Consider the following 26,381-nt stretch of genomic DNA (forward strand, 5'->3'; position numbering starts at 1 on the left):
AAAAATGAAAAGGTTTATTTGTAGTGTACTAAAACCTCCACAGCGCTGGATGACGATAGTGAGCTGTTTCTGCCACTGGTGCCTCCCTGTTTACAGACGGCGATAGAGCGCTCAGCTATAATACAAGAGAAGAAGAACGTAGGGTCCCTCTGAAGGAGGAACGACCTACGAAGGGCACTTCACAAAAAGCCTAAACAAAGAACGGAGAATAGGCGAAAATGGAATTCCAGGATCACGCTTACACCAGCACCACTTATGATAAAGACAGCCCCGTGGAGTTCACATATAAAAGTAAGTATTGACGACAGGAAATGACAGGAAGATACGTTTTAATCGAGCTAGCCGCACATATTAGAGTTAGCTTAGCACCTAGCAAGTGGGCTCCACTGTGAAAAGTTACTCAACAAGTACGCCTTCATTCATTTCATTCAACATTGAGAAGTGAATGTAATTAACTTACAGTTTTCAGTCGGCCTCCGATGTCAGTGAAGTTTATATCTACTGTGCATTAGTCATCCAAATGAACACAGACGAACTGGGGCAACAGACCAAAACCAAGTTTATAAACTAGTTGATTGGTTGTGACGTGACACCTGTTGCAAAGTTAATTTAATGGTTCTCACCTGAATTAAAAAGGGGAAGAGCGCAGTACATTGTTTTTAATAAGAAAAAATGAAAAAGCCCAGTGAATACACTTCTAATAAGATAAAAAAAATCAAGCAAATAAATCACAGTTTGCACACTGTAGTAAACAATATGAAATATAATATTCTCAAAGGGCTTATGTTTTATTGAATTGTGGACTGGCATTTTTTTAAAAACTACACATTTAAGCAGCTCCCATGTTCTCCCAAGTTCTACATGTTTTTTTCCTTTCTTCTCTCTCTCAGTGAGTTCAAAAGAAGTTGAAGACTTTGTGAGACTGAGGGTTTCAAATAATTACCTCTTCTCTGGAAGAAGAAATACTTCCATGTGGGCATGGAGGTAAGCTGTCAAGTCAATTTTCTCTTAGACTCTAGTTTGTGATGCAGGAATACGCAGTTACTATAAGAGGATATTTTACTTTCAGATGAGTCTTTGCTCAAGAGGTTCTATACCGAGGGAATATAATTTTTTTTCCTCCCATACCTACCATAATATTTGACATTTTGCTCATCATGTTCCAGTGTTGAAACTATGGGTTGTTTATATTAATTTAACAACCTCTTGATAGTATAGCTCTATTTCTGTGCTGTGTTTTTAATTTATCTTTTTGCTATTTTTTTCTGCTGAGATGAGGGTGTCTCCATTGGGAATAGTTTCATTTTGTAACAAAGGCCATATTCAGGAAGCTCTTTTAACCTTGAAAACATGGCGTAATATTAAAATACATTTGTAAAGTACTAAAATCATTATATTTTCAGGTCCATCCTCAAACATATGGGATTGCAACACAAGATGACCCATAGTCAAGCATCCAAAAAATGGGAAAACATGAAGAAGCGGTACAAGGTATTCATAGTTTTGATTTATGTCAGAATTTTTTCATTCATGAATCCTTCATAAAGCATTCTGACAGGTTTTGTTCTTGTCTTGATGACTTGATCTCTGTCTCCTCAGGAGCTAAAAAACCCTCCAGATGGGGTGAAAGTGTTCCCTGAAACGTGGACTCATTTCACCCTGATGGACGATGCTATAGAGGGTCGGCTGGAAGGCAGTGCCCCCATCCTCAAGGCTTTACCCAGCGACAAAGACAACTGTGATTTCTTATCCATTTCCAAACCCAAGAAAAGGAAGGTATCCATGGTGATATCCCCCCCTACAGCTTTGGTAGCAGGTGGGCCAGAGATCGAGGTTTCATTAAATGGAGACGAGGATAGGGAGGAGGAGATGGGGGAGGGATGCCAGGACATAGATCGCATCATGCTGGAGGTGGACAACGAGAGGAATGTGATGGAGAGAGAAAGACAGGTGATGGAAAAGGAGAAACAGATGATGGAAAGGGAGCGGCAGGTACTGCAGAGGGAGAGGGCAGCACTGGATCGGGAGGTCGCTGCCCTGGACCGAGACCGAGCCTCGCTGGAGAGAGAGAGGGCGATGATAGAGCGAGAGAAGGCGGTGATGGAGAGGGAGAAGGCGATGGTGGAGAAGGACAGAGATGCTGTGTGCAGGGACCGACTGGCTCTGGAGCGAGAGAAGGCCAGACTGGAGAGACTATATGCATCAAAAGAAAGGACTGAGGACGTTACAGAAGACAGCAGCAACATGAAAGACACCGATGTCATGGACAGGAAGGAACGGTTCCTTCAATTGTTTGAAAAACTTATAGAAAACTTTTGAGAGAATCTTTGGAACTGCACTTCCTTATGATGTACCGTTGGTATATATTTAATTTAAAAACAATTATTTTTGTTAAGCAATAAAATCCTTTCTTACATGGATTTTTTCTGCACAAAACTGCCTCTGAAGAAAAATTTTTTTTGTGTTCACCTCAGCTGCATCTGCACACAGTTTACTGCAGTTCAAAATCCACAATATACTTACACCTATAAGTTGTCAATGAAAACGTTGAGCCACTCCTGGTTCGGAGAGGTCGTCAAAACAACTTTATTCACTTGTGGTTATTCCATACAGAGCACACAATAGCAAGCTATTAGCATTATTCTTAACCCCATCCACAATCAAAATCAACAACCCCCCTCCCAAATCAAACAATAGTCTTTAGTTGATCGACTCTAGACATTAGAGTCTTTGGTATAGGCTATTGTGCACGGTTAAAACATCACTTTTTGAAATGTAATATACCAAATATTGCAGTTCATGTAAAAAATCTTTTTTCAGAATATATATTTTTATATTACAGTACAGACTTTACAACAAATGATTGTGTTTAAATGCGTCTTTTATTGCATTAGATACTCAATTTACCTTTCGTTAAGCTCCAGCTTCAATAAGTTTATGCTAGTATACATTTCCAAAAGTGTTAGATTCATCATTAATAATAATATTATTTTTTATTTTTACAAAACAAACATCTTTAAACAATATTACTGATTGTTTTTTTTTTGCCAGTCTTGAACAGACACTGAACAGAAACATACATGTTGTTTGAGGGTTTTTAATAAACTGATTTCTCCAAATGCCACCTATTGTTTACACTTAATCAAGTTGCAGAACAGTCTGGCTTTTGACAAAGTTCTGGTGCGTATGTGTGTGTATTTGTATATGTGTGTACATGCATTTTTTTGTTGGTGAGGGAATATGACGATCGAGACGGTTTCAGTGTGTGTGTGTATGTGTGTGTGAGTGTGTGTGTGTATGGTTGTGTTATACTTGGCATGGAAGTCTGAACAACAGGAAGGAAAAAGGTGCAGTAGAGCAGTGTATATGTGCTTGATCAACATAATCCAACTCATAATTTACGTGCTTGTGGAGGTTTATGAAACATATAATTCCAAACAAAGTTTAATTGATCTATAGTATTTGTCAGCAGCATGATTGACAGTTGTATGCCGTTGTAATTGATTGACTGTTTGAAGAGTGAAAAAATAGTATATGTGTCTGCGTGTGTGGTCTTGTGTGTCAATATGTACAAAGATGTGTGCATGTGGTTGTATTTGTGGGAGTCAGTGTGCAAGAGTGTAAGAGTATGTGTCTGTGTGGTTAAATGAGATCCCCGATGGGTATACGGGGCAGGCAGATGTAAGCCTGCGGGGTCCTGCTGAGGTTGATGGGGTTGCCGTCCAGACGGATGTCCTCCAGTGCGTTCCTGATGTAGTTGAAATCTTTCAGGTTGCAGAACGTGTCCTCGTGCATCATTTGAATATTGTTACGCTGCAAGAGGAGATGGAGGAGGATCCATGATGAGATACATCCATGCATTTAAGATATGCTTTGATGAAACTTAATTATCATATTGGAGAAATCTGATCAGTGAAGATGAGAATAGAGCACATAGGGAGTGTTGACTAATCAGAATGAATTCTAAATGTTTTTTATTTTAACACAGCTCCACCCAACATCATAATGAGTAGAAGTCTAATCAGACAGGATAAGTGAAAACACTTGTGCGGTCGTACTGAGACCTATTATCATTTCTGACCCCAACTCACCTTTTCAGCGAAAGATTTTTCTATTTACATTGTTTTCATATCAAACTGGAACCAGAAAGAGTTTTGACCCCAAGAATGCAAAGAAGCTGCATTATACTTTGAACATTTTGCTTTCATTGTTGACCAGTGGTGGGGAGTGATGACATATGAAGCAGATATACCTGTAGGTGTAGAGATCGCAGGCTGTCCGGTAGAGGCACAGGGATGTAATCAATGAGGTTGTCTGTTAGGTACAGGTACAGCAGGCCAGTCATGTCCTAGAAACAGGGACAAAGGATATAGGTCATTATTGGCCCTGACCCTTAAAACAAATGTTTTTGATATGGATCCCTTACATGTTGAACCAATGCACTGCAAGACTTAAGAATAGACCCCACAGCGCTGTTTGGTGCGCAAACTATGTAATGGCTTTGCCATTTTTTTTACTGCAATATTTTATTAGTTGTTGGCAAATATGTGATTTAAGGCTTTAGTGTGTGACAGGAACTTTAAGTTAAGAAGGCGTACGTACTTTGAACGGCTCTTTGTGAATACCCTTGGTGCCAATGTTGTTGTGGCTGGCATCAATCAGGGTCATGGTCTCTGGGAGGGCAGGCAGCTGTGAGATGTGATTTTCTCGGATCACCAGCTCCTCCAGCTCAGGGAGACCCATAAATGCTCTGTCCTCGATGGTTGTTATCTCATTGGCGGTTAAGTCGATCCTCTTCAGCTTGTCTGGAGGGAGGCGAGACAGGACACTGAGACACTGATATCAGCGTTCACTGACGGCTCACTCCAGTACCGTTCTGAACATCCCTGGTCTAATATTCATACATTTTCATTCAAACAGGAAACATACTCATGGAGGCGAAGTCAGACTTGTTGATCTTGGTGATTCTGTTGTAGCGTGCATAGAAGTGAGTGGTGTCTTTGGGGAGAGGTGGTACACTGTCCAGCTTCAAGTCATCACAGTAGACTGAACCACCAAGGCACGTGCACAGCAAGCAAGTGGGCATACCTGGAGCACACGGGAAGAAGAAGAAGGAGGAGAAGAGGAGAGGAAAGGAGTAAAATATGAAAAAATAGGAGGCAGAATGATGGTAGTTTACTTAATAAGTCTTAACCTCATTTAAAGCCTCAAGAGGTTATAACCCACAGGGGAAAATCAATCAAATCAGGATTCAGGATATCAGGATTTTGCAGACAGGTTCCAAAGGGAACTGAGATTTTACATCATTGCTTGTCTGAATTCTGTGGCCGTGCTGTTCAGTACTGACCTCGTCTGTCAACCACAGGCTCATCAGGCTCGTCAGGTTCACCCGGCTCTGGCAATCCAGAGCTCACTGACCCTTCTACACCGCCAGTACCCTCCTGAGGGGTTTCTGGTGTAGTCGGAAGCAGCCCCTCCTCTTGTTAGAGACAAGATTAGGTGTTAAAGAAACAGGTTAGATTAGCATGGACATGGAACAGGAAGTCTGGCAATCAGTGGCCCACTGTTTGCCGCAGTGATAAGTTACATACAGTAGCTATATTAGCAGTGTGCTGCTAATATACTGTGTTTGTGGCATTTAACTGATGAATGGAAGTTAAATGAAAATATCTTTGGTGTTAATAACATGAAATGTGATCTGCTGAATATGATTGTTAGCAAAGAACAAAAAACACTTTTTACGGAAGTCTTTCCAATTAGGTTTGGTCTTAGTTTTAGGTTCCTCCATGACGGGCAACCAGGATGGAAAACCACAGTGGACTTGGTATAAATATTTATGTGAAAGTAGATCTTGCGATGAATAAGCTAAATATTTTCTCAAATGACATTACTATTGCTTTTTGACTGGACCCAGTTCCCATTATAAATCTTGACCTGTTCATAAACAAACAAAAGTAATGTTTTTCTCACCAAAATTAAGCGTTTTTATCTCCGAGGTCAAAGAACTACATTTCCTTCCTCATAAAACATTTGCACAGCTGATTTCTTTTGTCTATTTTAAATTTGTATTTCTGTTACGTCCATGCATGTGTGTCCTTGTGCACATCATACAAACAAAAAGCAACCCACTCATAAAAAACATTGCTCTATAGTGATACTAATGGTCAAAATGGTACCTTTTAACCTTGGCCAGTTCATTAAGAGATTCAAAGATGGCTCCCTGGCCCTGCACCAACACTGGCATCTTGTTCAATTTAAGTGTTCACTTTTTGGTGTGTGAGATATGGATGGAGTTTTTACCCCGCCATTAACATATCTCACACAAGGCTAGAGTAGATACTGACCTTTGTCAATGTCAGGGACCAGAGTTACCTCAGGGACCTCGGTGTCTCCAGAGACACCAGACCCAGAGGCTCCAGAGACATCTACGTCTCCAGAGGCTTCAATATCCCCTGAGGCCCCTGAGATTCCTGAAGCTCCTGAGAAATCCCCAGAAGCACCCGATGCCTCTTGGGGGATAGTGTCGGGAATGAGGGGCAGCTCCTCCTCTTGTTAGAGCCAAGGGTTGGGGTTAGGAGGTACGAAGTTAGGTGGGTGGGGGTGAGACAGACAATCAATCAACCAATTAACCAATCAATCAATCAATCAATCAATCAATCACACTCACATTTTAGATGAGACAGGATGTTAGAAATGAGTAACACAAATACAATGGCAATCAATAGAACAAATAATTAAGATCAACATTTAACTACATTTAAAAAGGAAGCAGTTAAATGGAATGTAAGATAATAAATCAACATAAATCACAGAGTGACAGGTTATTTTCACACAGATCAAGAAATAGTGTTTCCACAATCTGCTCTGTAAAGGTACTAACCTCCAGATATCAAAGTTATCCCAGAGTCCCCGGACTCACCAGAGTCCCCAGAAACCCCAGAGCTTCCGGAGGCCCCTGAGATCAAGAGATCTCCAGAGAACCCAGAACCAGACTGGTCCCCAGATTCTCCAGAGCCCAGGGGGAGTTCAATGGAAATCCCGGAACCTCCAGAGCCAAGGTCCCCAGAGGCTCCAGAAGTTGCAGATCCCATGATATCCCCAGATCCTGAGAGATCCCCAGATCCCCAGAGATCCCCAGATATCAAGATATCCCCAGATACCAAGAACTCTCCAGATCCCCCAGAGCTGAGGAGCTCCTCAGAGGCTCCGGAGACTAGTACAATGTCACCAGAACCCCCAGAGCCGCCAGAGACCAGTAGATCTCCTGAGCCTCCAGACCCAGAGGCCCCAGAAGCTCCTGAGGCCCCAGACCCTACGGAACCCCCAAAATCCCCGGAGACATGAAGGATGTCAATGGGCGTCAGACGCAGCTCCACCTCTTGTTAGAGACAAGATTAGGTATTAATAAACAGACATATGAGACTGAAATGGATCATTAATCAGGTTTGGAGTTCACAATGATGATTAGGTTCAGTAGTAGGTGACAGATGGACACAATGAACATGACACATTTAAACATTAAGAGCTAGTTAAATGGAAGACATGCACGTGGAAAAGATGATTTGCTGAAGATGAAGACAATGAGTTTTTTTTGAGAGATTAGTGTTTCTTTGTTTTGGATGTTTTTGTTCATTATGGGTAATGCTGCTTCCACAAATCCATATGCCCAGAGAAGAGCGAGGCTGTGTGAACTTTGTATATCAAGTGACTTTATGGGTGTGCAGACCTAAATGTAAATGTTTTTTTTCAGACCTTTCTGTGTGTCTGGGCCCATGAGAACCCCAGATCCCCCTGAACCCTGGGGGATGAGCTGGGGTGTCAGAGGCACCTCCTCCTCCTCTTCCTCTCCTTCCTGTTCCTCCAAGGAGGCCTCGGGTACAGGGTAGTTGTAGTCAGGTGGGGCCAGTGTTCCAATCTCTATCTGAGGGAAAGACAGCAGCAGTGAGGCAAAAATGTAAGAAATTCTGATTTTAAAATTGATTCCTAATATTCCAGCAAGTAAGAAAAACTTTATGTTGATGTAATTGTACACAGCCAAAATACAGGCCATACAGACATTTTGCTCTATTCCGAAATAAAATAGCTCACCTACACATTTCAACATTTGGTAAACTCTAAGATAACACGCACCCGCACAAAGTTATGAAGTGAAAATTGGAGGTCGATGTGATGATGGTGACAGATCTATAATCTATGAATAATATACCAAATCATACATCCTGGTCATTAAAGTCATAAAGTCTACCAATAACTACATATTATACAGATATATATCTATCTATTATAATATACAGAAAATGAATTAAAATTAATTTTGTAAATGTAAATGAAAATTAACATTGTGTATTCATCCATATATCATGGAGGGCACTATAAAACCTCATAAGATAAAGTTCAGCTCTGGACAGCTAAATGTGCATCATACACTTGTACGAGGCAAAACACATCTGTATATAATTATTAAAAGTCTGCACATACTTCTAAGCACAACTGTTTGACAATTCATTTCACGATTCATGAGTGATATGAACTTCTGCATTAAGTAGTCCCAGAGTTACAGCGTTTTAGGAGACAAACAGTGCTCATGTATGCATGGTGTTGACAGTCAGGTGATTTGATACATTTCTGTAAACAGGAAAATCAAATGTTTAAAATCCAAATCTCTCACAGTACATCTGTTATTTTGTCAAAATCTACAGCTACAATCCTTGGTGTAAAGAATTTGACATGTCAACACACTCGTCTCACAAACAAGCAGTTACAGCCGAACCATTTAGGCTGACGGGTCACGGATCACTCAGGGTAGCATCATTCATTTGGTAATCAAATGGCTTTATACAGAGCATAAGCCAATGTAACTTGTGGATACTAACAAAACATTAGTAACTTTGAGACAAAAGCTCTTTCATAACATTTTGTGAGGAGTATTAAAGTCTCTCGCTCCTGAAATGACCTTATAAGTAACAACATTGAGGGAGAGAGTCAAGTGCAGAGTGAAGATCAGATAAACCTTGCCTGCCTATTGTTGAAGATTGATAATCACATACACAGTTCACCATAACTGACATCATGCTTCCCAATCTCTGTTCATAGCTTGTATTTGGCCCATCCTACGCATGGATGCCGCCCTTTAAACTGCTTTCCGCTACCCCCTCCACGCCTACCATAAACAGTGATGCGGTGGTTAATAGAAACTTGCAGTAAACATCTGTGATCACTGCTGGGAAAACAACAAACTATATGAGCAAAAAATCTGTTTTATTTTATCATGAAAAATGTTCATTTAAACTACAAGAGATGCTATCTTTATATTGTTCACGTTTATCACCCTGCACTCCGGTAAAAGCAAAGTCCCCTCTTCCCTTAACCCTGCGCAGGATAACTAGGTAAACTGATGGATAAGCAGTCGAGACAGTGTGGTGGTCTGAAAGGGTGACATCGTCGTTTCAGATCTGTTTTGGGATCTTGCATATTCCTTTCTTTCACTCTTTCTCTCTGTTCTTCTTTTATCTTTTCTATGATTAGTTGAAAAATGCAAAAAAGGCAAAAAAGAACATTCAACTATAATCAAAGGTGACAAAGTTCAACTGACATGTCACTGAATCAACAATCAAGGGGGGATCAGCACAGGCCCATCCAACCCAGGATTACAGTATAACTGCTCTGCCTCCACCAGTAGATGGCAGCAAAGTGTCCAGATTGACGTATCCACACTAGAGACAGCAAGGATTACTCAGATGCAAAGTCTAAAAGAAGCCATAGAGGACATTTCTGGGGTATAGACACCTTAAGGTGACCACAGTGATTAGTCTTTGTGCCCACAACCAGACGACGGCACTTTCTGCACGTACATCTTCTGCATGTGAAATATCTTAGCAATAAGAACAATCATCTCACCAAGCGTACATGCCACAGGGAAAAATAACTTGATATTCAGTTACAAATGGAAGAAGACATTTTTTATGCGATCTTAATTATGAACTGACTTTCAAATCACTTTTTTTTGTGATATTTCGTCAGATTTTTGTCAACAAAACTTTGACATTAATAAGTTTCTTAGTCTTTTTAAAAAGGTTTTTCAGATCATTCCCGTATTTAGTTAACCACTTTCTTTCACAAGTGATGGAGTTTGCAGACATTATTTTGTGCCCTTTAGTAAACTTAAAGTCTAGACAAACTGCAGGGAGTACACCCAAGGACTAAGAAGTAAAACCATGTAAACGCTCCTGTCTACTTCATTTCAAAATATCACATTACTTTATAAACAAAGGTTTAGCACTTTCGTTTATCAAACAGTCTAGCATTTAAGTTTTATGTTTGGAAATAAATTAAAAGACAACTCTGCCAAAACAACAACGATTTATGAATTACAGCGCTTTTGGTTCCGTCATTAAAAGCTTCAGGTATATCCATCTGGCATTATAATTGCATTTACAGTCATTGCAGTTGTACCTTTTGATGTTTTGGTGTTTGATGCAGTTCTATCATCCTCCAGACGAGGGCAATGAACCCCCACACACCACCACAGGTAATACCTGACACTCTCTCACGCCCAACAAGGCTGACTCAACCCTCTAAAAAGGGAATGGTCCTTGTGGAACCAAGACACACATGGTAGCTGCAAGAATCCATATTTGAGTTTTAGCAACTACTTTCAACCAAAGTAATCAGATGCCAACAAGCCAAAAGGTGTCAAAGTAAATGTACTGTATGTCCAGAGAATGAAGTGAGTAGAACCTTTATGTCACCGCAAATTGAAGTGAATAAAAAAGTAATGCAGTGACATTAAATTCAGCAATGAGGAGATATCTAGCGCTGAATGTCACGTTTTAAAGCTTGGCAGACACACAGTTTGGGATACAACAAGGTAGGCCTTTGACTTGTCTTGCACAGAGTTAGCTCACTGCAGCTCTCCCCTTCATTTCCCCCTTTCCCCAAAGCAAACATTTACACCCGAGGGGAAAAGAAGAGGCGAAAGGCTGGCAACCAAAAATATATATAAAAAAAAATCTCTGGAAACAGCATGGGAATACAGAAAGCACAGGGAGAGACGCCGAATGTGAGCATCAAGCCAAAGCCAAAACGATGTGTCGCTGCTGTGTATGTTGTATATTAATCAGTAGATGCATTCAGCAAAGGATGTGAAGTTTCAGCTATACACTTGGTTCACCAGCTGCAGCCTTTAGCCTACAACAAACAAAACGACAGAGTGATTTGCAAAAGTACTGGTCACACCCCCCCAAAAAATGAGCAGCACCAGGTCACCACCCTTCTGATGGTTCATCTGCATACACTGTACAACATGTGCAATGTAATTCATGCTAAATCTTGAGTCCAATGAATAGCCATGTGGTAAATTTTGCTAAGGTGCTGGTAGACATGAGCAGAGCCAGGCTAGCTGTTCCCACCTGTTTCCAGTCTTGATGCTCAGCTAAGCTAACTGGCTGCTGGTTGTAGCTTCATATTTAACGCACAGAAATGAGAGTGGTGTCAATATTCTCATCTAACTCTCAGTAAGACAAATGCAGTGACAGCATTTCCCAGTGTTTTCAAGTAAGTAACAGACAAGATTATGATACTAATTATCAGTTTGTGGCACAAATGAAGAGCTACAGATGGCTGACAAAATAACTGCTCACTATATGGCCTACAGTAAAACAATCCAATACGACAACAGCACAAACAACAGTTTCAGGAATCAAAAATCACCAGTCAACGATGTATATAGCATACATAAATATTATTTTGTCCAGCCCTGGAACAAAGCGAGTTCAAAATTCAAATTACCAGCTGCAACGAACTGAGCCAGCCTGCTCTGTGGATGTTTGACTCAAGAAAAAATGATGAAAGACAGACTGAATGTCTGGGTCAAACAAAGATGCCTAAATAAATCTAAAGTTGGTGATTAAAGCATTTGCAGAGACTTTTGAGCGTAGCAGGCTGAGGACACTCTGCTTTGATAACGTTGTAGATGAGCTTTACTTCTCTCTAAAGAGACAAGCCTTGAGGAGAGAGAAGAAACGTACAGTACTAACAAAGAGCTGGAAGTGGAAAGCAAAGACTCAGCATTCCAGAGGCATGGAGCTCATCATCGCTTCACTGCTCCCGTGACATTTGATGTGTGTTTGAATAAAATCCATTTACTCTTTACTTCTTCTCAAACAACCAGAAGATCTGCCCTCTCACCCTTAACTCTGTTGTCAACAACAAACAACAAAGTGACAGATCTTTGCAATGTTCTGTTTCTCAATGCTGCAATTATAAGTTTGTGTTTATTCAGTGCGGACAACCAGATGAAAAAGACTCTTGTAACTCTAATTGTATTGTTTCTCTTTTTCCTGCTCCCGCGGACTCCCACAAAATCTTATGCAATGTGCTGTGTCATATCCAGGCTTGTTAAACAGAGAGACATTATCAAAGCCATTCCCCTGCAACACATGACAGCGTTCCCACACTGAGCACTGTCCGGTGTAACACTCAGCTGTAAAGCTTTGCACACCACAATTCAAACATTTTAAATCTAGGCAAAAGGTTGTGCTTGTAACTTTTTGCGACCGTGGATGAAAAAATAATTTCACTGCTTTACGTTGTTAGTTCTGCTAAATCGGCATTGGATAGTGGGATAGGTCTTAGATAACAGCCGTAGTGTGAGTGCAATCCACATCAGGTTTGACTTAAGTCGCTGGCTCAGAGGAAGCAAGTTGAAAATCCTGTGTGGATGATTCGCCTCGTGCCATCTCGACATCGCCTTGGCCTAATTTCCTTGTTACAAAGAAGTATAAATGGGAACACGAAATTTGGCTTTATCTTGCCATCCCAGCATGCCCTGCAGGGTTGCCACATCACACTCAACTTGAGCTGATTTAGAGAGGGCACTTCTGGAATCCATTTTTCATGTTAGAAAGCCTCTCTCATCTTTGGAAAGCTGTTGCACAGAGCAGAATCTGAGTAGAATGAGAAGAGACGTGAGTCCCAGCATGCACAGCAGTCCTTGGGTTTTTCTCACTTTGAAGCAGGTCATTCCCTTATTTAACAGTGACAGCAAGTCACACATAGAGAAATTATTCCATAACAGCTGTCTCACTTGCAGCCCGTTGACATCCACTTGCTAAAGCCTCATGTAGAAAGTATAAGTTGTAAAATAATACATGCAAATGATGCTCCATCGATTTTTCTTGTATTTTTCTTCTTCATCTGTGGCTGTCAGGAATATATATTCTGATGACTGAAAGCAGAATGAAATCATGCAGGTTGCAACTAAGCAATCTGCACACCAAGATAAAAAATAAATAAAATAAGTACAAATGTTAGTATGCTGTGTGATTAAAAGATGTGTCCTTTCTTGATCTCTTTAGGCAAATAAAAACCATGTCCATCACTGAGGCATGAATATTGCTTGATTGCATAGATAAAACTACTCCACATGCAGATGGACCGCAGATTCTGGGGCCTGTCAGTCCAAGTGTCGGGGCCAAGGCATGAAAGTGAAATATTTTGGCCACAATAGTGCATAAAGCTGTAAAGCAGCTTGTCCACTTTCCAAATGGCCCCTGTTGCTGTCAGTGTGATGCCTATCTGCTCCATGAACCTAGTGACCTCTAATCAAAACCAGCCAGTTCGCCAGTGTTACACTGTCACAGCTGTGATTTGTGAAATCTGAAGGGAATCTGGATTTGGGGGGAATTTGATTAGCCTGTATGGTTTAAACTCTGGAAACCATTAAGCAGTGAAGAACACAAAACTGACTGTGTCAAACAACTAAAGTGATAAAGGTAAATGTTGAATAAATACTATGTGAGTCACAAATGGCATCAGTTAAATCTGCAATAACAAATTTTTGGCTACTTGAGTGCGGCAGAAAAAAGCAATAAACACAACACAGACATATAAAGCCTTTTAGCAGCTAAATCATAGACATCCTGGTCTGCTGCTTGGTGCCATTTCATAAAGGTACCATGGTACGGTAAAAGATACCATGGTCTTAGACCCATACAGTTTCTTACCTGAGGATCATCAATTGTCAGCCCATCTTCGTAGTCATAGATATCCTGGTTCTCCAAATTCAAATTGTCTAGATCCACATCATAGTTGGCACTGTCATATGAGTCCAAGTCCACTTGTCGGGAAAATCTGGGGCTGGCCACCACTGCTTTGAGGACGAAGAGTCCCAACACGAGCCGCATGAGCATCCTCATTGTCCACCTTGACACGGACAGAGAGATGTAAAATCAAACAGGGAATGGCCATTAAAAGATTTACAGTTGTAGATGCCTTACAAGGCACTGCATGGAAATTAAAGTAATTCCCATGCAACAAGCAAAATTTGAAATTGAAAGGGGAACAGACATGCAGAAATTGAAATTGAAATACCAAAGTGGCAAACTGTGAGGAGCTGTTTTAGATAATCACCTTTAAACTAATGTGCTTAGAACGGAGGACGTGCTATGTATTAAAATATAGCTCCACATAGCTGCACTTCAACAAGGCAGGTCTTTATGATATTGGCTCCATAAGCTGTCTATAATATTGGCAGTATAACATCTCTGTAGTGCTACAGACCAGGGCTTGACTTTGGGTCACATCACTAAGGTCAGTGAATTCATTACTGAGGTGCAGACAGCTCAAGGGATCGAAATATGAGGGCCTCTTGCCTCAGTCGGCCAGATGCTCCAGGGAGCAGCCATCTTGGCTTAAATCAGTGCTATCATGTGGCGTGTCAAAGGTCAGAAGTCAGAGTTGATCTGATAAGGATCCATGGGAAGGTTGGCTTTAGTCTGCAGGGCTAAACGCCTCTAAGAAATCTACTTTCAGCTTGTAGGATTTTTCATTGACGGTTTTAAACGCATTCAAAGGAATTAAAATTTCAAGTCCCTTTTTTTCCAATAAAACACTGTTAAAACTACATTTTAATTTGTGTGTTTTTGGTTGGGGCTTCGATTATTTTTCCCAGTCACACCAAAAAGGCTTTGGCTGAAACATGCAGCAAAATTCTTGGCCATGAATTTGAAATGAGGGCTCAGACAAGAGGGCCCTTTTCTACTTGAATATAAAATGAGCAGGTATGACTTTCACTGAGTGCAGATCTACTATGCATATCCCTGACCTAGATAGCAGCTCATTATCTCAGCAGCAAAGATCTGCCAAGCTTAGTGAGGTTGATTCAGTTCATAAGTGTGAATCCCAAGTGGGAAGGGTTAATAAGATTAGTATATGTTAATTACAGTTTAATTAGCTGTCATCACAGACATTAGGCTTAGGAATGAATCATCTGTCAGAGGGGAATTTCATAGCAGACTATTAGCAGGTGTAGCCACATCGCCACAGGCGTGAGAAGAGTTTTAAGAGAGTCCTCTAGGCCGGGGCAGAGAAATGGAGAGCAAGGGAAGTGAAGGGAAGAAGTGAAGAAAAGAGCAAGATGGAGAGAGAGGTGGACAAGATGTTGGCCCTCAGGGTTAGATGGAGAGAGTGAGGATAAGACTGAGTGGGAGAGAGTGAGAGAGAGAGAGAGAGAGAGAGAGAAAGAGCTAACTCGACCCCTCGCCCTTTACAGAGGGTCTTTATGAGGCCCGGTCGCTGCCTGTCTCAGCACTCAAACTCCAAATTCCACCGAGGTTTGTGGACAGGATGGCAGTGAGTTACGGCTGCAAGGAAAAGCTTCATTCAGCAGTGAGGGTGCTCAAACACACACACACAAACACACACACATACACACGCGAACACACACACACACACACACACACACACACACACGCACACACACGTTCATGCACATACTTGGAAAGACACATCCTCTCACAGATACACACTGTGTCTGAACACACCTATCTTTTCAGAGAGAGAAAACTGAGAAACCTCTGCTGCTATTTTGGGATGAGGACAGATATAAAACAAAAAAAAAAGCACCCCCCCCCGGGTTATTTAAGTCATCAATCTAATCTTTAAATGAGAGGGATACACTAATTATGCAAATCCATTCCTTTGTTGCCTGTTTAAAATGTCTAACATGAACTTAATGCACCTGATTGAAAAAAGGTGAGCTGACTTGTTAGCATCTCCACTGAACTGACTTTCTGTCACGAGGCTCTGAAATCCAGCATGGCTACACTGAAAGAAGGACTATGCTACAGACAGAGGTGTGCTTTTATACAGGCCATCACAGTGTACAGTGTGTGGAAACTGTGTATGAGTGTAGCCTCCAGACTACCTCCGTGTTATGCTTGGCTCCGCGTTGGGCATTCCTGATATCCAGTGATTCTACCTTTTTCCCTCAAAAGCCACAAGCAAACTTGACAGACGTCTCTTTGCTAATGGTTGCAGAGCAAACTGGTGCATTTGTATCACAGACAATTTAAAAATCCTCCACCAAAGCAGTTGACAAACATTTTAAAGCAGAAAGATATTTCATGCACATAATTCTGTATTGAGAGAGGATGTATAAAAACAGTTCCCCACAGCAAATAAGATTTTCATCACTTCTTCCTAAATTTTCTGTCATATTTTGGCTGAAAAAGTACAAGAATCTCGATTTGCTTCCTGATTTGAAATCAAAAGCAAACAATACTGTAGCTGTCAAAAGTGGCCAAATAAATCAATATCACCAAGGTTGTCACAAAACCAAAAAACACCTGTTGGACACTCACACCTGATTCACATCTGCTGAAGCTCATAAAACTACCAGCCAACATTTCAAAATCATTATCAGTGCTCAAGGACAACAGAGACATCCACATTTCAGACACCTGCAAACCTCCAAAGCAAATCCCTGAGTGAAAATAAGCAGCTGCATCACCAACCAATTAGTCAGAAGCTCCAAGGCAAACCCTGAATAGCAGCATTTTTGGAGGGGCTAGTTGAGCCTGCCTGCCTGTCTGCCTAATCCCCTACATCAGAGAGCCATTGAACCAGTATGAAGATAGCACCAAGAACGCTTACCTCTGTCTCCTGCTTTCCCGAATGGTCCCTTCAGCCGTGATGGAGATGCTGAGGGCTCAGGGACCTGGCCAATGGTGAGAGGTCGCGCAGGGTGCCTTGAAGAGGGAGGGTGCGTGTGTGAAGTGTGTGAAAGGTGTGTATGTGTGTGTGTGTGTGTGTGTGTGTGAATGTGACAAGTGCGTTTGTGTGTGTGTATGTGAAGGTCTGTGTGCTCTGGCAGACCTGAGTGCCCTGCCGCTTATGTGTGAAGGTAGGCACTGAGACTGATTGGACTAGAGCAGATTGCTTTTGGTCGCTGGGACTGCACCCACCCCACACTGTACACCCATATGCACGACCCTCTGAAACACAGACGCACACACACACACATACACACACACACACACACACACAGACACACACACACACACACGCACACACACACACACACACACACGCACACACACACACACACACACACGCACACACGCACACACACAGACATCAGCAACAGACAGCAAGAGAGAGCAAAAGCCCCCCCAGTGACAAAATACCTTTTTATCCTTTACAAGAGTATCCTTTATTTTTGTAAGAGTGTGGCTCTGAAATATTTGTCCGCCTTTTCCTGGGGTGAAACTCTGGCATCTGTTGCTTTCATGTATGGGGGGGATCCTCGGGGCCCTTGTACACAATGGGACCTCTGTGAGGAGCCCCTGTTAGCATGGTGCTGAGAGGAAGTCCCCGCTTGGAGGAAGGCCTCTGCCCTCCCTTTTGGTTGAAGCTGCTTTCTCTTTGCAGCGTCGCTTGCTAAATGTTCTGCTATAACTACAGATCTGCATTCTGTTGCGGGATAACATAGTTTGACTTGACGGAGAATGGGCTGATCGGGGGTCAGAGCAAGGCAAGTGATTCTTTTTCAGTTCTGTACAGATCCAGGCATGCATTCAAAGAGATGCACACACTCATAGACAGTCATTACTGTCCATTGATAATATAAAAAAAGAACACACAGGAAGCTACTGGCTAGGTTTACCCTGTCAGCTTGATTTGGCCACAACTTTGTCTCAACCTGCCCACCTCTCCCTCTCACTTGTATGGAAACTCTAGACCTTTTGATGAGTGAGGACGTAGCGGGACTGCCAGAAATCGTTCTGCACCTGCCACATCAGCTGGGATTTATATTCAGAGCTTTTCTTCTGCCAAACATTCTCAAAAGGCAAAGAACTGAATGACATTTTGCCCAAAATGTCTTGACACAATGATTGGTACCCACAGTATAGGGCAGAGTGCATTGTGCAGACCCTGAGGAGTCATGTGATAATTGACAATGAGATGGAAATTTTAAGCCAGCAGAAACATGGATCATGTGTTGAAAATGTTTGGCCTTATTGACTGGCCTTATCTGGAGCCTTCAAATATTTAGGGGAGAGGAACAAATGACTGGGAGTAAGAAGCACTGATTTGTGCATTTTATTTCATGGTAATGCAGTTTCATAAGTGAGTGAGTGTGAATGAATCACTTCAGACAGAAGCACAGAGATCTGTGTCAAAGCTACACAATTAATTTAATGGGAGTCTACTCATTGATTCATGTTCTGTGGATGATGATCTACTGTATGTTCATTGTCTAATGATAAGATTAGTTTCCCAAAGTTATAATCTGATATGAATAAAATGTGGTGTAAAAACTCTTATGGCAAATATAAATAACAGGCTACCACAAATATTTTGATTATTATTTCTCACAAATATGAAAGTTTAAAAAGATGTAAAGAGATGTAAAAGAAAAATGACAAAATTACATTCTCATTTTTAGACATTTTATTAAAATTAAAGACAATTAAAATTAAATCTCTTGCTCAACTAATTGAAAAAAAAAAAAATATGACCATAATTAAAAACTGTGTTGGCATTTCTTTTTAAAAACAGTTATCACATTTCTTTTGCATACAAAACATTAAGGAATATTGGCCATGAATATTCACAGGACTCTCAGGTTTATACTTTTTTGTTCTTTTTTTTCTCAAACAATATTAAATAAAAATAAATTACCTACAGTATATATGCATAATTGTAGAATAGAGTAATTTTCTAAAGTTAACAAGAACACAAGACCATTCATTTGGTTTCAAGTCTACAAATATAAAGCAGTCAAAGGTTTTCCTGAAACAATAGAAAAAAACAAAACAAAACAAAACTAAAGTGATATTTCCCTATGCATTCATAAGGTCTACTTCCTGCTCAAGAAAGGATAATGACAACGAGTCCTCAAAGATGTCCACATGCCATAAATACATATTATCCCCCTTAATCACTGTCATGCTACGCTGTAATAGGTTTTGGTTCAGAATTCTACATGCAGATGTTTACACCAACATAAGGCACAACTAGTGGTCAACAGATTGCACCATCAATTAACGCACCTAACCAATCAGTTCCTTATTGACCTATTGGCTGTTTCTTTCTGATTTTATTCAAATTCTACTAAAAAATTACAGTTTTCTGGAACTGAAAAAATAACTTCTCCTCAATAAAATAAGTTGATGCCAACTAGTGTCAAATATTTCACAAGCATGCAAATATTACTCATGTTTCCATTTTTGACATATGGTTTCACAAGTCTCATGAAACCAGCATCGCCAAGTCATAGATTGTATAATTTGCCAACACCATGATGATTTTCCTTTTCTTAGATGACAATGGACCTAAGGAGACGGAAGCAGAGGATGACATCCCTGGGAATCGGTGGCTTAATTTCGTTGCCATCCAGTCGGAGGTAGCGCAATCGAGGAACACTTTCATTGATGGAGTCGTCAATAGCGTCGACGGAGACAGGGCACACATTGGAGCCACTTACACCTGTCAAAACACAAGGGGAGTTAACATTACAAGACTTATGATATTATTGCAGAATACCTCTATGATAAACAGTTCTATTCAATAGACAACTGAAATGAATGTCTATAATTAGGGAAAATGCCATGGACTCACTTTTGATCTTGTTGTGGTCGAGGTGAAGGTGTTCAAGGCCGGAGGGAATGAGGGGCACCTCAGTCAGCTGGTTGTGGGACAGCTGCAAGTCCAAAATGCTGGAGACATTAAACACATTTTTGGGAATTCCACTGCTCCCAAGTTTGTTGTGGTTGAGCCTCAGAAATGCCACTTTGGGCAAACCTTTGAAGTAGCTGGCTGGGATCTTCTCAATGCTGTTGCCATCGAGGAAAAGCTGAGTGGTGGTGGGTGGTAGGCCAAGAGGCATGCTTGCCAGCTGGTTCTTGGCTAGGTTGATCTGTACCAGGTTGTTTAGACCCTTCAGGCTCACCTCAGTCACGGCATCATCCATCAACTTGTTCCCCTGGAGGTCCAGGAGGCTAAGCTTTTCAAGACCAATGAAGACGCCAGTAGGGATTGTGGAGATGCGATTGCGAGAGAGACGTAGATGCTCAAGGCTGGCTGGCAGAGAAGATGGCACAGAAGACAAGAGGTTGTCATCCATGTACAGGTGCACCAGGTGAGACATTGTACCCAGGACACCCTCTTCCACTCCTTCACTAGTGATTTTGTTGCGGTTTAGGTTGAGCCAGCGCAGCTGTGTGGCATTACGAAAGGCATCAGCTGACAGCACTTCTATTAAATTGTTCTGCAAGTAGAGATACCATGTGTGTGGAGGGATTTTAGGGATGCTCTTCAGGTCTTTATTATCACAGTAGACAGCACGAGGGAAGTTGGGGGGACAGCGACACTCTTTGGGGCAGGCTTGGATCTGGGCCATATATTCCTCATAAGGCATGTCCTGGCCGATAATTGGCCCGACCAGGCACAAGATGCAGAGAAGGCTCAGGAGAAGTGCCATTTCACTGTGCAATCTATGATAGAAAGGAAGAAAAAACAATATAAGAACAATATAAGAGACAAACAGCTTTGTAATGTAACAGATTCCTTAAGGCATAGAGACAAATGAATGCTCCATATCTAAGGTAAAGATGAGCAGATAAGACATTATCATTTACAATAGATTGGGGGCTTTGAGGAATTAGGACCATACTGTAAACGATGACCCATGCAACTGTTTGCGCTGGAAAACCTGTCTGTTTTGTAATTCTAGTTTAACAGCTGTCTTGGTAAGGCCTTTAACACTGAGAAAGCTGACTAAGTGTTCACAAATGTAAACTGTGGCCCAATTTAGCCACAACCAGCGTTTGTTGCCTACTCTACCACTAATGTCATTATCACTGAATTCCAATGGCATCTGCCAGAGCTCTTTCCGGGTCATTTCTTTGTGACAGGTAAAGCTCCAAAGACAGGATGCAGAGCCAGGTCAACTTTAATTGCATTACTTGAAGACTTTGCATGTCCGTTGTAAGAGGTACACTGTTCATCAGGCTTTGATTGCAATGAATATGGCTAAGCACGCCACACAACGCCAAGCACGGCACAATGCATATGCATTTATTTGCAATGAGAACTGCAAATAAATGCATATGCAAACATGCACACATTTCAGCTAAGCATTGAACATATTCAACTGAAGAGAGCTAGATGGCTTCCTATTAGGGATGACAATTCAGGAAAAGGGCTATTGGCCTAGTAATAACCACTAACAGGGGTAAATTAGGAAAAGTGAGATGCAAAATGCCTGAAACAACAGAAGCAATGAAATGCAGAAGTACAAAAGCAAAAAAGAAAAGAAAGAAAGGAAAAAAGAACAAATTCCAATGTCATCTTCTAGCCATCCATCTCCTAATCCTCTACTTGATTCCTCTCAGCCGCTCATCTGGTGCTTGTTTAAAATTTTGATGCACTCCACGTTTGTCTGGAACTCATTTTGGGTAGGCCATCGTTTTCCATGGATGGGTGCACTTCAAAGACAAAGCCAGCACACCTGTTTTGAGAGATGTGCCCCTGTTTTCTAACCGTATAGGGGTCAAAGCCTCTTGACCAAACTTTGGAGTACAAGGTGTTGCGTAAATGGTAAAAGCGTGATTCATGATTCCATACAGATAAAACCTAGTCACTAAAGTTGCAAGACAAATGTCTACCAGACCAACCTATACCAACCCTGTCACTCAGACGCATCGATAGCTTGGCCTTTCAAAAACCCAGCTTACCTTAAACTCTGTAAATTTCCTCTTTCCTATGTCCTCCTTCAGCAAGTTGTCGAGCGTTGTCCCAAATGGCAAGGCTCTACCCCTCTACTCCCTCTATTTGTACCACTAGCTTTTTCATTCAGCTCGTGCCAACCTGCAACTCATGATGACACCAAAGCTTCTTTTGGCCAATCAGATTCTGCAAGGATCAAAGGTCATAATCCCATGGTATACTGTGCTAAGCCTTTTCATCCAAGACATGGCCCACTTAGGAACAGACTAATGCAAGCCTACCTGTTCCTTGTTTGCTGATTTCCACATGTACAACCCTTCCTCCCTTGGTGGCATGCGTGATCTGTTTTTAACTAAACTCACAAATCCCCAAGCGTCCTTTGCCGACCTTTGGGCTAATTTTATGCTGTTGCTGTCCACAGTGTGATCAGGATTAATTAATCTGCTTGATGCAAATTAAAAAGTCTTACAGTGTTTGCAGTTAACAAAAAATATGGGATAAACAAAAAAGTACACAAATATAGTTCCGTACAATTGCGATGTACAGAAGATCCAAGTCTCCAAGTGCAGTAAATGTAATTGAATATTAGACACTTCATGTATTTCTGTTTTATGGTCAATAAAACAGTTCAAGGATTGTGATTGTGATTGTGTCTCATTTTACATTATTAAGAAGGTAGGCACATTGTTTGGGCTCTACAGGTAAAGCATGAAGCACAAAGATGACGCACTGTACTTATGTACAAAACACTGTCTGCAGACATGAGAGGTAATGGTGTTATGGGAGGGAGGTCAGGCTTAATCTGGGGGGATTTTACGGCATGCCGGCAAAGCAAATTGTTTTTGCAGAAGCTAGCTAGCGTCAGGATTGGTGACCTGTCAGCATGCCAGCATGAGATTGTGCTAATTTCCAGCACTGACGGCAAAGGCTTGAATACAAGGATAATCCTAGCTGACTTGTGTGAGGATAGCAGCAACACTTATCTCTGATCAGCCATGCAAGCCAATTAGAGCTCCTCCTGTGTTTACCCTGGTGCATTTGTGAACAGTGATCATTCTTCTACACATGTTTGTAATCTTGTATGATCAATTACACAGCCATACGTTAGTCCCGAGTACATTTATAGGAACTGTTGTTTAGATGAATGGACACTTGTTTGTATACAGTTCCTGTACTGCCCTAAGATGTCCCAGCTGGTTAACCTAAAGTGACTCTTCTCTTTTTTTGCCTTCTCCACACCTTTATCTTCTTATGATAGCATCTTTAGTTATTTACAGATATGCCTAATTCTTGTTCTTGAAGTGTGAAGCATATAATCGTTTTTGAGCTCATAGTAAAGAAAAAAAACTCCTGTCTCTGAGCATCATGCACTTTGCTGTGAGACTGCAGAGGCTTTTGACCTTAGAATTACTTGGCATGCAACTCAGTCTGTTAAGCAACAGGACAGCAGGCTTGTAACCTCTACACTGACAAAATGCTTCCTCTCAGCCTTTCTATTACTATGGACCAGCAGGCCAATAAAAGCTTTGTGGATGAAATTGTCCATCTGATAAGTATTTAATACAACAATTACCATTCTATAACTGCACAGAGGGTAGGCACATCTGTCTTTTTACAGGCACTTGAAAAGTGAGAGTAACCAAACACTTATCCAAGGTGTCAGAAATGTGAATGAAGTTTAAAAATACAATTAATGATGTGTGAGGAACCAAGGATTAATGAAACTAACTGGAATTTATTTGCCCACACAAGAGATGGGATGCCCTTCCATTCACACAACAAAACAATAGTCATCAATAAGGTATGTCAACACTTACAATTAAATATCCCAGCTGCTGAAAATGGTGAGTCAGGGCTTCACAGATCTCTGCAAAATGGAACATATATAACTTAAAACAAATGTTGGCTACAATCTGTCTGACAGGCTAAGGAGAAACACATGCAGAGGAATATGATAATGCTAATTTCCTGCCAGGGGCTTTGTGTCTGAGCCAGCTATGTTAATTACACAATGGGTTGTCTTTGCACTGCATCGGTTTTGCAGGATTGGCTCCAGTTGATGGCTTTGCTGAAATCCACTTGATGACTTTGAGACATTTGGAAGGGTTAGCATTGCTTACTGCATACAGAGCTTAGAAAGTAACTGTGTTCATGGGTAAGTATTATGTGGAAAAAAACATGTCTAGCAGAAAAAGTGACTTTCCAAGATGTGTGTCATTTGGAAACTTCCAACAACCACAGCTGTTTTTTTCTTCTACATTCATTCATTTCCAGGTGTAAACGTGTTTGTAAAATAGTTGCAAATTGATTGATTACAAAAGTGTCTATCTATCTTAATTCTGATTTGAATTCATAAAATAAACTGACTGGAAGAAAAAAGACAAAACTACTTTTCACGACGGATACACCTACATCTTAATCTGCATGTCTTCTCTTCTTTTATTTGCAAAGCTGCATTACCACATTAATATATTACCTCTAAGTTTTGGAAAGCTGGCAGGGGTGCACCACATCAAAGGTAAAGATCAATCCAGTCAGATGCAAACCACTTGAAAAATGCACTGCACCTTTCACTCCTCCTCTCTCAAACAGATTTATTACAAAAGAAAGACAAGATCATCTTTACCTGCTTCTCCAGCTGCTGTGAGTGGTCTGCATGCAGCCAGTTTCCTCTGTTCTCCCAGTGATTAGCTCTGATGATTGTCCTCAGCTTTGGTGTCTCTGATGTGGTCAAGACTGAGCTAACCCGATTATTCTTGTGTTGTTATTGGTTTGAATTCCCCAAGGCTGCACCTTGGACATACACCGGTTGAATTGAGAGGATGGAGTATGAATTGTTGGTGGGAGGACGATTGTGTGTGAGTTGGGATGTCCCTTCAGAGTTTGTGTTGCCTACTTTTCTGCCAGCCCAGCAGTTTTTTTTTTTCTGCCTCTTTCGTTTTGTCTCCTCTTTTGTGAAGAATTTGAAGTCATCAGTGTGCTGTCGAGGGTTAAACTGCTGTCACCCCACCCAACTTAACCATTTGGTCTCCAATGGAGGATTTCCTCTTTACCCATCGCTCTGGGGGATGGGAGCATGACCAGTTTATGGCTCATTTCAGCTCACAGGCCTTTGGGGTGTGTTTGCAAGGCTGTCAGGTTATGTTAAAGAGGAGCATAGAGGGGTTTGCACTCACACCCAACTTTTTACAGGAAAATTCCCTTTTTTACAACCCAAGTCTTTCTTTTTGTAGTTTTTCCCATTACGACTATCAGTGATAATATATTTCTCGCTGACGTCACTGTAGAGAACTTTTACACAAGGTCATTGCCAGAAACAGCTTCACAATACAACGTCGTCTATTGTGGTTGAGCAGGAGCCTCAGACCACAAATAAAGTGAACCACTTATTTGGAAGTAAAAATCAAACTTTATTATTTTTATAGTGACTCACCAGTGAGATATCATGGAAAAATTTAAGGAGGAGACAACCATTTATTCGACTCGTACAACAATTGGTATTTATCCAAAGGAATCCAAACCCATATGCAAAGACAAAGACCTAACTCAAACTGTATGTGTGCTCATTAATAGTGCAAGTATATCTGCCCACTGTCCTGTTTTTCCAAGGTTACTGTCGAGTTTGAAGGAGGGTTCTTCTATTTTGTTGTTTTAGTCATGTGTTGCTCTAGGGATGGCAATGGTTGTCGAGCAGTAGGTCGGGCCACCTGACTCAAAAAACTACAGGATGGATTACTGTGAAATTATGATACCGACATTCATGGTTCCCAGATGATGAATCATAATGACATTGATGATCCCCTGACTTTTTCTTCCAGCGCCATCGTGTGGTTTTAAGCAAAATGGTTGGAAATGGAAAGTGGTAAAAATAAGAATGTGATCCCTCACTGGTTTCTCACCCATGAGCATTAGTTATATTGACCAACCAGACCCTCACATTTGTGGTGTTTTTGGGAAACTAAGGATGTTAGCAAATATGGGCACTTAAGGGTTAATACGGCAGTTGAAGCAGGAAGTAGTTCTGCAACACAATAGATTATTAAAGGAGTCATTTTGTGGTAATACCATGTTTAAAACCAATGTGAGTCTCATGTTGCAAGCCCACAACAGACACAAGTGTAAAGTTATGTTAAGTGGTGCAAGTGGTGCCCAAAAACTCTGCAAAGAAGCCAGTTAAAACAACAAATACTACAAATTTGTAAGTAAAAAAACAGAATGTTACTTTTAGAGCAGCACATAAATCTACTTTCACTACACCAACGAATGAAACTTAAAAGAGGGCAGTCTTTTCTGTCCTTTTTTGTCTCCTCTCCCCACCTTGTTAATCTGTTACTCAGTTCAGCTGTGTGTGTGTGTGTGTGTGTGTGTGT

At 41.1% G+C, this 26,381-nt stretch overlaps 3 protein-coding genes across 3 annotated transcripts; 1 reads left to right on the plus strand and 2 right to left on the minus strand.

Moving 5' to 3' along the window:
• The first annotated feature begins 153 nt into the window (after positions 1–153).
• On the plus strand, positions 154–2,332 carry LOC111225003. Its single transcript, XM_022749735.1, has 4 exons — positions 154–291; positions 891–984; positions 1,404–1,491; positions 1,600–2,332. Exons 1-4 carry the CDS (start codon positions 219–221, stop codon positions 2,317–2,319), a joined length of 975 nt encoding a protein of 324 aa, XP_022605456.1. The 5' UTR covers positions 154–218; the 3' UTR covers positions 2,320–2,332.
• A 1,310-nt stretch (positions 2,333–3,642) lies between these two features.
• Positions 3,643–14,189, minus strand: LOC111224976. Its single transcript, XM_022749693.1, has 9 exons — positions 14,004–14,189; positions 7,753–7,921; positions 6,881–7,378; positions 6,345–6,548; positions 5,348–5,479; positions 4,930–5,088; positions 4,603–4,805; positions 4,253–4,348; positions 3,643–3,813 (listed from the first exon to the last, which is right to left on the minus strand). The coding sequence occupies exons 1-9, from the start codon at positions 14,187–14,189 to the stop codon at positions 3,643–3,645; spliced, it is 1,818 nt and encodes a 605-aa protein (XP_022605414.1).
• A 4,612-nt stretch (positions 14,190–18,801) lies between these two features.
• kera (keratocan) lies at positions 18,802–22,092 on the minus strand. The gene is made up of 3 exons (XM_022749542.1): positions 22,020–22,092; positions 19,903–20,777; positions 18,802–19,770 (listed from the first exon to the last, which is right to left on the minus strand). The coding sequence occupies exons 2-3, from the start codon at positions 20,762–20,764 to the stop codon at positions 19,601–19,603; spliced, it is 1,032 nt and encodes a 343-aa protein (XP_022605263.1). The 5' UTR covers positions 20,765–20,777; positions 22,020–22,092; the 3' UTR covers positions 18,802–19,600.
• Between the last annotated feature and the right edge of the window lie 4,289 nt (positions 22,093–26,381).

This window comes from Seriola dumerili, unplaced genomic scaffold (genome assembly GCF_002260705.1).
Source record: "Seriola dumerili isolate Sdu_G_001 unplaced genomic scaffold, Sdu_1.0 BDQW01000138.1, whole genome shotgun sequence".
NCBI lineage: Eukaryota > Metazoa > Chordata > Actinopteri > Carangiformes > Carangidae > Seriola > Seriola dumerili.